The sequence below is a fragment of the Bos grunniens genome, chromosome 11 (genome assembly GCF_055505025.1).
Source record: "Bos grunniens cultivar Pamir isolate PY7600 chromosome 11, Bosgru_T2T1.0, whole genome shotgun sequence".
Lineage (NCBI taxonomy): Eukaryota > Metazoa > Chordata > Mammalia > Artiodactyla > Bovidae > Bos > Bos grunniens.
In genome coordinates, this window is record NC_141175.1 from 107,148,225 (window position 1) to 107,166,157 (window position 17,933).

The 17,933-nt window shown below is 44.6% G+C and overlaps 1 protein-coding gene across 14 annotated transcripts in view; it reads left to right on the forward strand.

Annotated features, from left to right (window-relative positions):
• Positions 1 to 17,933, forward strand: part of TMEM87B (transmembrane protein 87B) — a 50,982-nt gene that overhangs the window by 15,501 nt on the left and 17,548 nt on the right. For 5 of the 14 annotated variants that reach the window (XM_086328327.1, XM_086328332.1, XM_086328329.1 and 2 more), the window contains 8 exons: positions 1,542 to 1,632; positions 3,075 to 3,136; positions 3,511 to 3,694; positions 8,051 to 8,150; positions 10,446 to 10,539; positions 12,094 to 12,164; positions 16,487 to 16,596; positions 16,688 to 16,746. In XM_086328327.1, the coding sequence (XP_086184453.1) occupies positions 1,542 to 1,632; positions 3,075 to 3,136; positions 3,511 to 3,694; positions 8,051 to 8,150; positions 10,446 to 10,539; positions 12,094 to 12,164; positions 16,487 to 16,596; positions 16,688 to 16,746 (771 nt within the window). Of the gene's footprint in view, positions 1 to 1,541; positions 1,633 to 3,074; positions 3,137 to 3,510; positions 3,695 to 8,050; positions 8,151 to 9,849; positions 10,170 to 10,445; positions 10,540 to 12,093; positions 12,165 to 14,270; positions 14,379 to 15,488; positions 16,597 to 16,687; positions 16,747 to 17,933 lie in introns of those variants that run through there. The other 9 variants (XM_086328328.1, XM_086328333.1, XM_086328330.1 and 6 more) reach the window with 6 other exon arrangements.

Consider the following 17,933-nt stretch of genomic DNA (forward strand, 5'->3'; position numbering starts at 1 on the left):
AAGATCCGCTGGAGAAGGAAATGGCATCCACTCCAGTACTCTTGCCTGGAAAATCCCATGGACAGAGGAGCCTGGTAGGCTACGGTCCATGGGGTTGCAAAGAGTCGGACACGACTGAGCGACTTCACTTTCACTTCACTAAAAGTCAGAAGACTAAGAGGTTGAGAGGGTTACAGAGAGTTGAGTGTAGGGGCCGAAAGCAGATTTAGGAGAGCTTGATGTTTGCTTTTAGACTGGACTCTCTGCTTTTATGGTCTTCTTCAACCATCTTACGGAATAGTCTGATAGTGGAAAGGCATTCAGCATGCAGTGGTGCTGAGAGTGGTGCTGAGCCAACTCTTTGCTTTGTACACATGCTGTCACAGGTGGAGGAGGAGGAAATGACAGGGAAGAATAGGAAATACTCAGGAAGGAGGCGTGTGAGAAGTTTGGTCCAACCACATGGGGGCGTTGGAGGTCCCAGGCAGTTCCCAGGCAGGCGGGTTCAGCTTCTCAGTGGGTCTGAACTCTAGCGACAGAGTACCTGAAGGAATCTAAGTTTAGCCCAGCAGTCCCTGAGCTTTTTGCTACCAGGGACTGGTTTCGTGGAAGACAGTTTGCCCACGGACCTGGGGTGGGGGGTGGTTTCAGGATGACCCAAGGACATTGCACTTACATGCCACCACTGATCTGCCAGTCAGAGCTCAGGAAGTAATGTCAGCGATGGGGAACAGCTGTAAGTACAGAAGGCTTTGCTCGCTCACCCACCGCCCACCTCCTACTGTGTGGCCCAGTCCTAACAGCCCAGGACTGCTACTGCTCTGTGGCCTGGGGGGGTTGAGGACCCCTGTTTTAGCCTATATACTGTATTTGAGTCATTTCCAATCATGTTATATGACATCTTTCTTCCCCTGTTTAATTTTAAAACACACACATTTAACAACCAAATGCTTGATGATATTAGAAAAACTATTTGAAAGGTAATACTAAATATAGAATGGTAACTTTAGGAGGAAACCTGTAGAAATACAAGAAGTAGAAAATATTGGCAAGTGGAAAAGGCTTTTTCCCTCCTCCATCCTTTGGGTCTGGAAGGATGGTGGTAAAAAAAAAAAAATGGAGAAAATCCTTCTGCTCCCCACTATCCTTCTACAGCCCGCCTCTGTGTGTGTGTGTGTTTAAGGAGTCCAATTCGTTTTTTTTTTAAGCTGCATTGGGTCTGCCTTGCGGTGCCAGGGTTCTTTGCTGCAGCACGCAGCCTTTCTCTAGTCGTGGCACTTAGGCTTCTCTTGTTGCGGAGCACAGGCTCTGAAGCGCACAGACTCAGTAGTTGCAGCCCATAGGCTTGGTTGCCCCCTGGCATGTGGCATCTTAGTTCCCCGACCAGGGATCAAACCCGTATACCCTGCATTGGAAGGTGGATTCTTAACCACTGGACCACCAGGAAGTCCCCCCAGTTCGATTCTTAACGGTTGATTCAAAGCGTGGTAAACAGTTGTTTAGCTATATCTTACAAAAGCAATTTAAAAAAATAACTCAAAGGATTTTTTTTCCTGTTTCAGGATGTTGTAGCCAAAACACAAAGAGATGGATTTCATATCTTTATTGTTTCTGTTAAAACAGAAAAAACAGATGCAAGCTGGAATTTGAACGGTATAGTTAAATAGTATACATGTTTACAGTCTGTTTTTACTGTATTCTGTATTTTTGTCATTAACTCAAATCTACATTCTCTGTTAAAATACATTATTCAAAAAGAAATTTCTTTAATCACAAAAATGAATAATCTGTTTATTTCTGGGACTTAAAACTTTATGCTTATCTTAACTCTAATATTTATTTTTTTTAACAGACTAGAAATTTAAAATTAATTTAAGCTAAATTTTAAAAAGTTTTAACTTCATGGAGGGCTACAAAATTCTCCAGATTAAAATAAAAAAATTTTTAGCGTGTAGAAATGGGTGGGCAACACCCTAATTGTAGTTGAAATAGATTATATTCTGTTTCTTGAAAAAGGCCATCATTGGGGGTTTAAAAATTTGTTCTTTAAAAAGTTGAAAAAAGAAACAAAAAACATGTGATTGTAGCCGAGGAGTAGAAGCAGCGCCCCTGGCAGCCATGGCTCGTGTGCCCTGAGCTCCCCTGCCTGCCCAGTGAGGTAGACCCTCTGTCACGGAAAGCCGTGGCTCCTGGTGCCGAGTGTGAGCCCAGGCGTGCATCACGCAGTTTTCAAGGGAGCAAACGCTCTCATAGGTCCTGGAGTTGCCTTGTTGCTCACTTTCTAGGCTGGGCATCTGCTGGGCTGACAGCAGCCAAACAGCATGTGAGCATCCTGGGAGTTTGCAAACTGCCCTGATTCACCCACTGGGACGCAGAAGTGAAGCCACAGTCTGTCTCTGAGGGGCACCCAGTCCCAAGGGGAGGGAGAAAGCAATGAGATGAGACAGGCATGGCTGCAGAGGAGACCCAGAGCTGTTCTTCCCACTGAAGCTGGTAAAGAGGCTGCTCTGGAGAATGTGAAGCAGGGCTTCCTCCTGGAGGTGCTGTAATGGGCCAGACCATGCCACACAGGGGGCAGGGGCCCCGCTGCCATCCTGCTGCCCGCCTCCTTTCTTTGATACCAGTAGGCAGTTTTAAGTTTCTGCTGAATAGTAAATGGTGCAGTAGTAGTTGCTGAGCCCTGCAAGTCTTGTACTGTATCTGCCACTCTGTCACTGCTGTCTCAGACAGCAACCCAAACTAGAATCTGGAGTTCAGTAATTTGTCCAAGTTACATTACGAAAGACAAAGTCGTCAGTGAGGTCAGGGACTCAGCCAGGGCCAGTCTCCGACCAGGACTACTTTGCTGTCTGCATAAGAGCCAACTTAGCCCAAGCTGTATAACACCGTTTCTATAAGTAAAGATACCTGGATAAGGTTACATAATCAAACAACTAGTAATTATCCAGTACTTTGTGTGTGCTAGGTAAAAATTTAGCATTTGTTCACTTGGTTTATATTCTTGGAGCCTTCGAATGAGGTTACATTGAAAAACTTAAGAAAAACCTATTAATTTTAATACCTTAATTTCTTTATCCCCATCCTGCCTTCTCCAGTTTCTCTTTCTATGTTGGGACCTTATGGATATATCTCTGCATCAGATTGGCCTCTAATGATTGTGAGTATCTCTGATCATTTTTTTCCTTTTTTTAAAAATGAGTTTTGTATCCTAATTAGAATATTCAAAAAAACTTAAGAGACCAGTGGCAGTGATTCCTTAGCAGCTAGCACTGACATACCCTCTCTTTCTGGTTCCACGGTGACTGGGAGACAGAGGGTTGCAAACCTGAATGTAGAGATGCCCGTGCTCACTTTGTGTCAGTGCCATGCTGTGTTCCTTGTAGCCTTGTGGTGCAGTGTCAAGTTAGGGAGCCTGATTTCTCCAGCTCGTTTTCTTTTCCTTGGCTATTCAGGGTCTTTTGTGTTTCCTAGACATCTCAATTTCAAATGATCAGAAGGCTTAACTGACTAAAATTGCTTCTCCTCCCACAGTTCTACATGGTGATGTGTATTGTTTATATCCTATATGGTGTTCTGTGGCTGATGTGGTCTGCCTGTTACTGGAAAGATATATTAAGAATCCAGTTCTGGATTGCAGCTGTTATTTTCCTGGGAATGCTTGAAAAAGCAGTTTTTTATGCTGAATACCAAAACATCAACAGCACTGGGCTATCAAGTAAGTAGTGACTGTGTCCGTGAACATGGTGTAAGCCGAGAGCCTCCTAGCCTTTGTGAGCAGAGCAGAGGGGACCCCCCCCACCCGCCTTCTTCCAGTGGTCTGGGAAACCACAGTCCAGCCCTCCCGCCTGGAGAACCCCAGGGACGGAGGACCTGGTGGGCTGCAGTCCGTGGGGTCGCGAAGTCAGACACGACTGAGCGACTTCCCTTTCACTTTTCACTCTCATGCACTGCAGAAGGAAATGGCACCCCACTCCAGTGTCCTTGCCTGGAGAACCCCAGGGACGGAGGAGCCTGGTGGGCTGCCTTCTCTGGGGTCACACAGAGTCGGACACGACTGAAGTGACTTAGCACCAGCAGCAGCAGTATAGATGAAAAGGACAGAAGCCAAGAATAGAGTGTCAAAGTAGGTCTCTGAACTAGGATAGCATGTGTATGGTCTTTGCTTTCTGTGTTCTTGCTGACTTTCCCTGATTTCCCTCCTGGGGAGAAAAAAATTCCCTAAAGTTCAGCTACCAGTGACTGGCTTAAAGCAGTACAGAATTCTGGACTGGGGACGTTGGGTGCTGCCAGTCCTTTAAACACATTTCTCTTTTTTTCATCCATCCTCTTTCTTCTTTCCCCAACAAAAAAGAAAAGAAAGTTTGGCCACAGGAGTCAGATGAGTAGTGTAGGGTGGATGGTGCCTGCAGCCTTTTACAAAGAGCTTCATGTGACCGTGGGAGGCACCGTCCCAGTTTACACAGTGGGACGTGGGACGCCGGCCGAGCATTCAGTTGGGCATCTTTAGACGTGTGCCCCAGACTGCTGAAAGATAGAGTGTGCTGTCTATACAGAGGGATTCCCTTCCAGTGGTTAAGACTCTGTGCTTCCGGTACAGGGGGCACAGGTTTGATCCCTGGTTAGGGAACTAAGATCCCTTATGCCTCGCAGTGTGGCTGGTAAAAAAAAAAAAAGGTGGGGTGGGGGAGGGGGTGGCCAGAAAAGTAAAGATATAGTGAATTTCATCACTGACCCTTTGAAAGAGAGATAGCTCAAAAAAGTACTCAGGATGTACTCGAATAGTCAGTTACAAATAGTGCAGATTTTCAAAGGGTGTAGTTATGTCGTTCTTTATTTTAAAATCCTCTGGGGAAAAAAGGGTGAATTGGAATGTAGACGAGACAAATGCAGCATAATGTTGATAAGTATTGGTGCTGAGTGATAGTACATGGGAGTTCATTATATTGCTTTCTCTGTTGGAGAGAAAACTGTATTGTAGTTTCTCAAAAATTAAAAGTTTAAAAGGACAATATACAAAAGAATAAAGCAAAGTCACACATCTAGGGAGGCCTGTTGGGGGTGTTATTACTCTCTAAGAAGTTTTAGTGATGTATGAGCACGTGTGTGTGTGTGTGTGCGCCCTCCCTAAACCAAATGAGGAAAGGGTAAGTTGCTGCTTGTGACTGGTTGTTAAAGCGTTCTTGAGTGTCAGAGGAGGTAGGTCAGCTTCTTTGCTGCCAGTGGTGAGGAGTCTCTGTCTGGAGAAGGTGGTGTGAACTTGGGTGAGGGGCAGCAAAAGCCTGAGGTCCTTGAAGAGGAGAGCCCACCTGCCACTCTCAGGGCCGTCAAGCCCTCTGAGACGGCTCCTCCAGGGCTCGGAAGAGAAAGCCCAGGCAGCTGTCCTTGTCTTTGAGGACTCCTGTGGAAAAGAGAGGTGCCGGATGGAGCCTGGGCTGATGCTGCTTCCGATTTCCCCAAGTGTGGACTCTGAAACCCAGGCTGTCTTGCTTAGCATTGGTGCTGGAAGGACAGAATCTAGAAAGTGAAGCGGTGAAGAAACAGTGGTTGTTAGGACACAGCAAGGGTGCGCTAAGGATACGTCAGTGGGCTTGTGCTTCGGGTAGGCAGCAGGCAGATGTATAAACTTACTGCACGGTGTATCTGAACTTCTTCAAGGTATTGGACGAGGCCTCTTGTGGTTTCTTCTGGAGAGGATGGAGAAATGTGAGCTGAGAAGAATAATTAGGTGGATTAAGAGCTGGTTTCTGAGTGTCTTTTTCCTCCTTTCTGTCTTCACCACCAGAGCTCTCAACATTTCTTGGCTGGATTCTGGAGTCACCTCCTAAGCATTTTCCTCTCCTATATTCCTTCCCACGCCATTAAGTAGAGCAATCTTGATAAAATAAAGCTGTCCATTTTATTCTAAGGGTCAGCAAGCTCTTCCTGCAAAAGCTGCACAGGAAATCTTTTTGACTTTGGTGGCTCTGTTGCAATTTCTCAACTACTGTCTTAGGAGCTGAAAGATGCCACAGACAGCAAATGGACATGGCTACATTCTCCAGTGAAACTTCATTTCAAAGCACACGTCAGGCCAGATTTGGCCTAGAGGCTGTAGTTCGTCAGTGCAGTTTCCACTCTTCTTTTTGACTTGTCTCTGTTTGTTTATGGGCTGCTCTGTGTCTTAGTTGTCCAGCATGTTGGACCTTTAGCTGTGGCGTGCAAGCTTGCGTGGTGTCATGTGCAATCTAATGTCCTGACCGGGGGTTGGACCTGGGCCACCTGTGTTGGGCACAAGGAGTTTTAGCTACTGGAGCGCCAGGGAAGCCCCACTCGTATTTTTTATGGTCATTGACTTCCCATCAACTTTAGCAGCAAAACCAGACTCACGGCCTGGCATAAAACCCAGGTGAATGGGCCATGCTTCTGTCCCAGTCTGATTTTGGCCTCTCTCATTACATGCCTTGCTGCAGACCTGCCAAACTTTCACATCTTGCAGCATTTTTTTTTTTTTGCCATGCCGTGAGGCATGCAGGATCTTACTTCCCTGACCAGGGATCGAACCCACACCTTCTGCAGTGGAAGTGCAGACTCAACCACTGGACCGCCAGGGAAGTCCCGTCTTGCAGCATATTTTGCTCTTTCTCTTTCTTCCTTCATGCCTCTGCATGTGCCATTTCCTTTGCTTTTCCGCTTTCCCTCCTCCGAACAGTAACTCCTACTCAGCCTTCACCTCTTCCCTTGGACTGCACGGAGATCAAACCAGTCCATCCTAAAGGAAATCAGCCCTGAACATGGGAAGGACTGATGCTGAAGCTGAAGTGACAATACTTTGGCCAGCTGATGCGAAGAGCTGACTCATTGGAAAAGACCCTGAAACTGGAAAAGAATGAAGGCAGGAGGAGAAGGTTGACAGAGGATGAGATGGTTGGATGGCATCACTGACTCAGCAGACATGAGTTTGAGCAAGCTCTGGGAGATAGTCAAGAACAGGGAGGCCTGGCATGCTGTAGTCCATGGGGTTGCAAAGAGTTGGAGACAGCTTAGCAACTAAACCACAACAGCCTTCAAACCCTGGTGTAGATGTCACTTCTGAGAAGCTTTTCCTGCCCCATGAGGTGTAGGTCGCTTTCCTTGCCATCCTGGGACACAGACTGTGTTTCCTCCAGCTCTTGCTGCATTCTGTCCTGCCCAGAGTCCAGGCTTCACAAGGGCAGGGAACATGGTGTTTCTTTTCCTGTGACAACCACACAATGGGAGCGGAAATCAGTAAATGAAGGGGGCAACCTGGAGAAAAATGAGCTCTTGAGGACATTATGGTTTTCAAGTATTTACAAGACAGGAAGGGAGTCTGGGCTTCCCTGCTGGTTCAGATGGTAAAGAATCTGCAATGCAGGAGACCTGGGTTCGATCCCTGGGTCAGGAAGATCCCCTGGAGAGGTGAAGGTGAGGTGAGGTGAGGTGAAGTCGCTCAGTCGTATCCGACTCTTTGCGACCCCACGGACTGTAGCCTACCAGGCTCTTCCATCCATGGGATTTTCCAGGCATGAGTACTGGAGTGGGTTGCCATTTCCTTCTCCAGAGGATCTTCCCAACACAGGGATCGAACCCAGGTCTCCCACATTGTAGGCAGATTCTTTACCGTCTGAGCCACCAGGGAAGTCTCCAGGGTCAGGAAGATCCCCTGGAGAAGGGGATGGCAACTCACTCCAGTATTCTTGCCTGGAGAATTCCATGGATAGAGGAGTGAGCCTGGCAGGCTACAGTCCAGGGGATTGTAAAGAGTCAGACAAAAGTGAGTGACTGCTGCTACTAAGGAGCTCTAGTTCTTTAGCCTCAAGTGGGGGAGTGAGAACAGAGGGGAGCTTGAGGAGACTGTGCCCCATAGAGCTGATCTGATACAGAGTGAGTTCTTCAGGAGGTGGAGAATCCCCTTCACCGAGGTTGCAAACAGCATTAGATTAGATGACCTTTAAATTTAAATGTGGCTAATTCGTCTGAGGTCAGAATATAGTTGTAAGAGTACATGTGTAGAGTCTTGGCGACAGGCGTCCAGGTGGACCCAGAGCAAACGGTTTTCCTTCTTCCCCGTCAGCTCGAGGGTTACTGATATTTGCGGAGTTGATATCTGCGATTAAGAGGACTCTGGCTCGCCTCCTGGTGATCATCGTGAGCTTGGGATACGGCATCGTAAAGTAAGTGGAAAAGACACCGCACCTCCACCCTGTGAGCGTCCGTCTCCATGATACCCTCTGTGAAACTGGACAGGGAAATACCTGCCAGGATGTGTTTTTTAAGGGACTTTACATTTTTTAATCAATTAATTATTTGGGTGCGTCAGGCCTTAGTTGTGACAGTTGGGGTCTTTGTTGCAGCATGGGCTGCTCTAAGGTGAGGGCTCCAGAACTCACCGGCTCTCTAGTTGTGGCACAGGCTTAGTTGCCCCGAGGCATGTAGGATCTTAGTTCCCTGACCTGGCTTCGAACTCGTGCCCCCTCCTGTGCATTGAAAAGTGGATTCTTAACCACTGGACCACCAGGGAAGTGCCTTTAATGGATTTCCACGCACTGGCTGTTTTATGCATGTGTGCTCAGTGGCTTCAGTCGTGTGCGACTCTTTGCGAGCCTATGGACTGTAGCCCGCCAGGCTCCTCTGTTCATGGGATTCTCCAGGCAAGAATACTGGAGTGGGTTGCCATTTCCTCCTCCAGGGGATCTTCCTGACCCTGGAGACTTTCCTGGTGGCTCAGATGGTAAAGCGTCTGCCTACAATGTGGGAGACCTGGGTTCGATCCCTGGGTTGGGAAGATCCTCTGGAGAAGGAAATGGCAACCCACTGCAGTACTCATGCCAGGGATTGAAAGCACGTCTCTTATCTCTCCACTCTCCTGCATTGGCAGGCAAATTCTTTACCACAAATGCCACCTGGGAAGTCCTGCTCTTTTATACTTTCCTCAAATAAAGATCCTAAGTTCCAGTAACTTTTTATAATTAGATGAATAATCAACTTTAAGGATAATGGAAAATTTAAAACGATTCTTGAGGCACGGGTCACTTTCTATTTCCTAGGCAGCACAGTTACGTGTTATAATTGTGTTTGAGATACTGTAAGAGAGCATGCTCTGACTAAACCCCAGGTCACCAGAATTTTTGTCTGAAGCCTGGCTATCCCCTGCAGATCCTATCAGGATCTTTTCTCCCTCTTACTTTTGAGTCCCTGGTTGTGAACATGGAGGAGTCTGTTCCCTAAGACTCTGATTCCCAGAAGCTCAAACCTTCACACTGAACCACAGCTACGTCTTTTTTTTTAATATTTATTTACTTGGCTATGGTGGATCTTAGTTGCGGCACGCAGGATCTTCAGTTGTGGCATGTGAACTCTTAGTTGCAGCATGTGAGATCTAGTTCCCTGACCAGGGATCAAACCTGGGCCTTGGCATTGCATGCACTGAGTCCTAACCACTAGACACCAGGGAATCCCAGAAATTTCAGTTCTATTTTCAAATTGCCAATTGCTAAAAATCATCATCTTTGCATATTCCTGACTCAGTTATACTTTCAAAGAATCCAAAGTGTTATTTTAATTCTTTTTAATTTGAAGAATGAAAGCTGAAGTCTGTTAGGACTCTTGTTTGGAGGTATTGAGAGAGAAAGCGGTGGGATTTGATTTCCTGACATCCTGCTCTTTCTCTGCCCACATCATAGAATCAATCAGTGGATTATCTCTGACAAGACACATCTCAGAATGGTTTACAATGTATGTTCGTGAAAGACTTAAACGATTAGTTCTGCCAGTGACCCTTAGAATTTGGCACTTTCTAGGTTTCATCAATCTTCTCGTCCATTCTGTAGACATAGTACTTGGGTTATGTTCATTATATTGCTTGAATTTCAGCAGCAAAATCTCCTGGTCTCAGAAACGTTGCCTCGAGAGTTCCCTGGTGGTCCAGTGGTTAAGAATCTGCCTTGCAATGCAGGGGACACCGGTTCAATCCCTGCTGCAGGAAGATCGCACGTGGTACAGCACAGCCAAGCCCATGCTCCGCAACTACTGAGCCTGTGTTCTAGAGCCAGGAGCTGCAGCTACTGAGCCCTTACTCTGCACCTGCTGAACCCCCGAGCCCTGGAGCCCGTGCTCTGCAATAGGAGAAGCCCGTACATCACAACGAGAGAGTAGCCCTTGCTCTCCGCAACTAGAGAAAGCCCAGGCTCAGCAACAAAGAGCTTATTACTTAAATAATTTTTTTTAAGTGTTGTTTCACAGGCACCGATACAGTTTTAAGTCCTAGAGAAGGAGGCCTGTTTTTCCTGAGCCTGTTTCTGCCTTGTTCCCAGGGAATAGCCTGCTTTAAACAGAACCCCTCTGTGGTGGGAGCTGACGGGTGAGACTGGACGGTGACGTCCTTGGTGCTGGAAGCGGGGCCGGCTGCTGTACTCAGACGCACTTTACTTACCTTTTTCTTGTTTCCTGTTTCCTCCTCCTCATTCCAGGCCTCGTCTAGGAACCGTCATGCACCGGGTCATTGGATTGGGGGTTCTTTATTTTATCTTTGCGGCTGTTGAAGGCGTGATGAGAGTCATTGGGGTAAAAACTGCATCATTCCACTTGCACTTTTTTTTGTTGTTGCTGTGAAATACGACTTTACTTTCTTATCTCCTGAGATGAATTTTTAAAGATAGGAAATTTGTGAAAAGGGCTCAATTTTGAGTACTTCCCCCACACCCCGTGGACTATTTCTCTTTTTTAATATGTCCTGAAAGTAAAAGGCTAACCAGAGCAGTTTAAAAATGATACGGTTTTTGAAGGCACTGCCTGGTGTCACCCTAGGAATGATTAATAGTCCCATCTCAAAAGCGTTCATGGTTATTCTTTATGAAGAATGTTCATCTTTATCATTATACAGTCTGAACACGTTCATTTCTTCCTTAACCCTTCGTTTAAACATGTGTAAGTGAGCAGAAAGTTAATTTTACCTTCTAAGCATGCAGACATTACATGTCTTCGCTCTTTTAAGCGTCAGGTACTTGTCCATTTTCCCTGACTGGTGGGCTCAGTATTGAGGGGACTCAGTGGCCCTACTCGTGGAGGAACCAGGAGGAGGTAGTGTTCTAGGGAGGAGTGGCTCTGGCAGCCAGGGCAGCAGTAGTTCACCCCAGAGAAGAGCGAGTATTTGTATCTGCGAAGACCACTAGATGTCTAGCTCTTGGTTTTCCTTCCTGATATGTTTGATGATGACTTAGTGATTAAGGAGCTTATTATTTATTTATTTATCTATTTTTGATTCAGAGAACTGTGTAATTTTTACTAAGACGTCTTTTGGATTAGATAGTGAAATCAGACCATTGTACACAGAGTGAATAATCTGTACATTGCCACATACATTTACTTCACATAGTTTGATCTGACGTTTTAAAGACAGGCATTTGTCCAATAATGTTAAAAACCTCACCCTCCTTCCAGTGTCTTTGACATACATGCATTCTGGGTTAGAGACACCTCTCTTTATCTCTGACTCCTTGAAAGGTGCATTTATTATTACTTTTACATAACAGTGAAGAACTTTCTATTTACATACATAATTCATAGAAAGCTTATCTTTGCTGGGAAGAAAATAGAAAGGATAAACATCCCACAGGTAGATGATGTATTTCTTTACACTTTGACGTGGTCAGCATCTTAGATGTGGCGGTTTTGGGTGTGATTCTCTGTCAGCTCTTGAGTAGCGTGTGCATCCAGGCTGTGGTTTCAGCTCCTCTTCCTTGTTTTACCTTTTTCACATCCTTTCACCTGCGAGGGGAGGAGGAGGAGCCCATTGCTTTAGAAGCCGTGGCTGCGCGTTTGGTGAGGAGAGGGCAGAGAGAGAAACGGTTGACCTGAGTTGGGCGGGACGTGCTGTGTTTTGCTTGCCACTCCATAGCGCAGTTTTACGTTATCACTAGACAGGCTGAGGACAAACTAACATTTGTGGCTACTAAAACAGATAAATTCCATGTGCTCAAATACAATTCTGTTAGGCAATAAAATCTTTTATATAGCCTTTTATAAAATGATGAGAGGAGATAAACTGTTTTTCTTCGTCAGATGATTATTATAATGAAATTTTTACGTTCAGATTTTTTCCCTATTTTTGTCTTTCAGGGTTCTAACCATTTAGCTGTTGTCCTTGGTGACATCATTTTAGCACTTATTGACTCCATTTTTGTATGGTTCATATCCTTTACTGTGTCCTAAAGTAGTTTGTTGTTGTGTCATCAAAATCATACTATCTTTAATTTGTAATAGTAGCAGAAGACATATAATTATGCGTTACAGGAATTTAGTTGAAGATGAAAAAGTAGCAATTCCTCAATTTAAAAATATCTTTATTTTTTCTATTAGTTTAGCAAACTTAAATGAACATACTGAGGAATCAGGTAGAGGAGACAAGTACTTAACTAGGAGCAACATAGCAATAATAATTGCCATTTTACAGAGGTGCTGTGCAAACAGGAAAGAGAAATTAATTGCAGGCTGACAGTCCAGAAAGACTTCACGGAGATGGTGACATTTAAATTGAGACTGCACGGACAAATGGGAATTTACTAGGAGAAGAATTAGGGTTTCCCAGGGGCACTAGTGGTAAAGAACCCGCTTGCCAGTGCAGGAGACATAAGAGATGCAGGTTCGATCCCTGGGTTGGGAAGATGCCCTGGAGGAGGGCACGGCTACCCATTCCAGTATTCTTGCCTGGAGAAGCCCATGGACAGAGGAGCCTGGTGGGCTACAGTCCATAGGGTCACAAAGAGTCAGACACGACTGAAGCAACTTGGCAGGCACACACAGGAAAAGAACTGGGGGAAAAGCCTTCTGGGAAGATATGAGGGGACCAACTTACTGGGAGCAAGAAAATATAGAGACAGTGGCAGAATATCTCAAACCAGCTTGCCTGTAAGTACCACGTGTGGGAGAATCTTAGAAGGTGGGGCCAGAAGGGAAAGACAGAACGACATGCTTAAGAGTTTAGAGTTCTTCGAAGGTGGAAAGTATCAAGGAGTTGAAGCTGCACAGGTGAATGGCATGATCAAATCTTCTAAGAGAGAACTCAAGGATGACTTTTTAAAAAATGTGTCAGAGGACTTGCGGTCCAGTGATTAAGACTTTACCCTGGGAGCTGGGCAAGTACAACTGCAGGGGAGGTGACCTAGCTACTGGGTCTCCCTGGTGGCTCAGTGGTAAAGAATCCGCCTGCCAATGCCAGAGACTCGGGTTTGATCCCTGGGTCAGGAAGATCCCGTGGAGGAGGAAATGGCAACCTACTCCACTGTTCTTGCCAGGAGGATCCCGCAGACAGAGGAGTCTGGTAGGCTAGAGTCCATGGGGTCATTAAGAGTTGGACACGACTGCGACTGAGCACACAGGCAGACTAGCTACTAGCAGGGCTCAGCATTGCCATCGCCAGCCTTCGTGTCTTCTCTTCTGTCATTGCATGCTTAGAAAATGAGCTTAAGATATCTGTTCGGTTTGGAATTATCTTGTTTCTAAGCTTGGGTATGCTTATGTGAGGGAGCATGTGTTCCTCCATCAACTACTTGAGCTACAGACTTCGCATTTTAAAAACCTATGTTATCTTTTCTTCTGGTCATTTACACATGTGTGTTTCAAAGAATTCTTGCTCTTAACCACCCATAAGGTAGTTCATTGGGAAAAACACACAGTCATGCAAATTGGCCCAAAATTCCAGAGAAAAGTGGCTATAAAGGCTCTAATTCCGTCTGGATTTGAATGAGGCTAACTTGCCATCTTTATGGATAACTTTGGCTTTGGTCCAACACGTCATGAGCCAGACTCAGGTGGGGAGACACAGAAAATAAGGGGAAGGTTTAGCTTGCTCAATTACTGGTATTTTTAATTAAGATGTTAGAGATCAAAGTCATGAAGATATCCAGGAATTGAAATTCCCTTGGTTTGCATTTTATGGTGAGAGGAAAGGAAGTTCAACCTGAATTTCTGATGTCTGCTCTTAGATTGCTATTCTGTAGTTTTCATTACTGACATGAAGAGTCCACTTTCTCTGTACACAGAGGTAGTGGGTTTCCTAAATGATTACCAATGACAAGCAAAGAAGCAGGACCACATCCTGACAGAATCAAATGTTGGAATCTTGACCATGCTTCCTTTGCTTTCAATGAACCTAATCTAGCTTCTTCTGTAAGAATCTGATTCTACCTACAGTAATAGAAAAAATAGCCTGAAAATGCTAAAAAGCTGTTGCCTCCTGCCTCTCTTTTCCTGCTTGTTTGTTTTATTTATTTATTTATTTTGCTCTTTTGCTGCAGGCAAATGATTCTGACCTTGTGCTTCTGGCCAGCCTCCCTCTGTCTCTTCTTGATTCTGGCTTGTGCTGGTGGATATCCTTTTCCAACCACAGCAGCAGCACGTGCAAGGTGACTCTCCCGTCAGGGTGGTGGGGCCTGCATGCTTTCATTACTGCTTTAAGAGTATTGGGTCTTGATCATGTTTATTGAATAACGTGTATTTCCATGTCTGTAAGTCCTGACAGCAACCTTAATTGGTTGAATTGTGTTCTGATACAAATTGATCTTCTGTTGCAACTTAATGGGTCATTTGTGTTATTCATTTGTTAAATTGTGTCCAACTCTTTGTGACCCCATGGACTGCAGCACATCAGACTTCCCTGTCCTTCACCATCTCCCAGAGTTTGCTCAAACTCAAGTCCATTGAATTGGTGATGCCATCCAACCATCTCATCCTCTGTCTCCCTTTCTCCTCCTGCCCTCAATCTTTCCCAGCATCAGGGTCTTTTCCAATGAGTCAGCTCTTCGCCTCAGTGGTAAAGAACACACCTGCAATGCAGGAGACACAGGTTTAATACCTGGGTTAGGAAGATCCCCTGGAGGAAGGCATGGCAACCCACTCCAGTATTCTTGTTGGGAGAATCCCATGGAAAGAGGAGCCTGTCAGGCTATGGGTCCATGGGATCACAAAGAGTCAGACATGACTGAAGCGACGGAACACAGAAAAATTGAAAAGCAGCTTTGGTAGTTTTAGGACTAAAATGAAGTTTTTGATTAATGAAGTATTGGGAATTTAAAGAGGAGGCATAAATAAATCTAAAATGTGCCACTTACATTCCCCTTTGCTCAGCTCTGTGATGTATGTTCAGTGGGTGATCCCTACACAGGGCTTGGCAGGCTGCAGAGAAAGCTGCCCATGTTTACAGAGCTCTGGCTTGAGCACAGCCTCACTGCTGAGGAGCCAGTGGACAGGTCTCTCTCTGCTTCTTCATATCTGACAATGTCACTGTTTACCTGAGCCCTGTGCTGCTGGAAAATAGCCACCCCGAAGACAGCCTCCACCCTTTGGTGTTTGGGAAAAGGCTTAAAAGCTGCCTTTCCCCATGGGACTTCAGTGAGCTTCCCAGGTGTTCCCTTGTTTACTTACGACAAGGCCAGATACAAACCTGTATACCTACTGACTAATCTGGACAAAACGTCAGACTGCACCAAACTGACTAAGCCTTCTCCTTCCCCCAGGTCCCTGAGCTTTCATCCACCCACAGCCCTCTTTCACAGCCCTTCCTGAGAACCTACAGGCCTCAAGGAAAGTCATAACCCCGAGCAACTGGCCTGTCAGGCCACCCCCTGCCCACACCTGCCACTCTCGAGTCCTATCTACACCTCCTTACAAAAGCAAAGGGCTTCCCTGGTGGCTTAGTGGTGAAGAACCCGCCTGCCAATGCCAGAGATGCAGGTTCGAACCCTGGGTTGGGAAGATCTTCTGGAGAAGGAAATGGCAACCCACTCCAGTATTCTTTCCTGGAAAATCCCATGGACAGAGGAGTCTGGCCAGCTATAGTCCGTGGGATCGCGTAAGAGTCGGACATGACTTCCAACTAAGCAACAACAACAGTAATAAAAGCAAAGCCCTTCCCTGCCTGGCCTTTGGGACTCCTACAGATCTTAGCATCAGAATATTCTCCATACTGCAGTAATCTCTTGAATAAATTCTCTCCTTACCCAAGTCCAGATTTATTTTACTTGACATATTTCAGTCTTTTTTTTAATTTGTAAAATGGAATTGATAGATGACATGACTTCTTAATTATGATCATTCAGAGTGTAGAATGAGAATAGACCAGAAACAAAAAAATAAGAAACGGAGACAGAAAACCACAAGCCGAATGGCACGTCCTGATGGCGTCTGCACCTAGCATTTAGTCTGTGTCCTGCTCTGTCCTGTGTTTCGAGAACTTGGCACTGAAGGAACACAACGTAGGTCTTGTCCTTACGTTCTTTTTCCTTCAAGTTTGTTTACTTAGTTCAGACAGTGGCACATTGTACAACAAAATCTGTAATAAAATTGCTATCGTGATTATACGTTAGTGGAGAAGACATTTTCTGTGTTTTTATTAGTTTTAAATTATAGGAACTCTGTGTAGCAGTAGTTTTGGAAATGTAGCAGAAGATTCTTATTTCATTTTTAATCTTAACTATGTATTATTATTTAAAATTTTTCCCTTAACTCTTTTTCACATTTTTATAAGTTTGGCACAAACTATGAAGACTCTCAGGCTAAGAAAGAACACAGTAAAATTTTCTTTATACAGGCACTTTACAAATACCCTCATCTTTGCCATACTGGGTAAGTTATCTGATTTTCTTTTATAATAAATTATTTTAGTATTGTACATGTCCCTTCAGAGGTTGACTTTTTTTTTTTTGGTGTGTTTCAGCATCTGTAGTGTTTATGGTGTGGACAACTAAGACATTTAGGTTTGCAAAATGTCAATCAGTAAGTATAATCTTTCTATGTAAACAGTTTTCATTTTTAATTGTACTCTTTTATTTTGTGTAAGTTTGAAGAGTTTAGTTTGTGTTTGTAGACCAAGATAACTGTAATAGAGATATTCCATTTACTTGGAATTATTTTGTGCAGGATTAGAAAAACATTTGTCTCCTTTTAACAAGTCTGAAACAAAGTTCCTCCTAAATCTCCGTTTCCAATTTTGCCCTTTTCTCAGCTTCTTTTGTTGTATTCTGAAAAGGAATCCTCTCCCTGAATAGTCTAAGGTAACAGGAAATCGTTTTCTTCCAGCACACAGTGTGACCGGGTTGCTTTGCATCTAAGTGGGATTCTAAATCTTAAGCCCGACATGTTCCTAGGATTTTATACATGTTTATAGTATACTCATCATGAACATTCAGGAGATATTCTCCTTGGATTCTCTAGTTAGAAGATATATTTCTTAGACTGAAAATATAAAAGGCCCTTCTGGGGATTTCTTGATTTGGAAATAGCCTCTAGTTCTATATTGGTTGTTGTTCAGTCGCCAAGTCTGACTCTGCGACCCCATGGACTGCAGCACGCCAGGCTTCCCTATCCTTCACTATCTTTCAGAGTTGGCTCAAACTCACGCCCTTTGAGTCGATGATGCCATCCAACCGTCTCATCTTCTGTTGCTCCCCTTCTCCTGCCCTTATTCTTTCCCAGACTCAGGGTCTTTCCCAGTGAGTCAGCTCTTCCAATCAGGTGGCCAGAGTATTGGAGCTTCAGCTTTAGCATAAGTCCTTCCAATGAATATTCAGGGTTGATTTCCTTTAGGATTGACTGGTTTGATCTCCTTGCTAGTTCTATATAATTATAAAGAGCCCTGTGAAAACCCTGGACTTCTGCTGCCTTAGGGAAAATTTCACGAGAGAAGAAACTCTTCTTGTCTAGAAAATAAATTAATTGACCTCTGAAGCCCTTTTCAGCTCTAATTCTTTTCATGATACTGTTTAATTTGTTAGGGTTTTATTCACTGGATTGATTATAAGGCTCAACTAAGCATTAATATGGATTTTAAGATAGAATTTCTTAGTTTTTATGTTTCTTGAAAAAACATGTGCTCATTTTTTTTGAAGACTTACTGGTTGGAAGGATTTCATTAGTACTTGTCATTATATACTATTTCAGTGGGAAATCTGTTTATCAAAAAT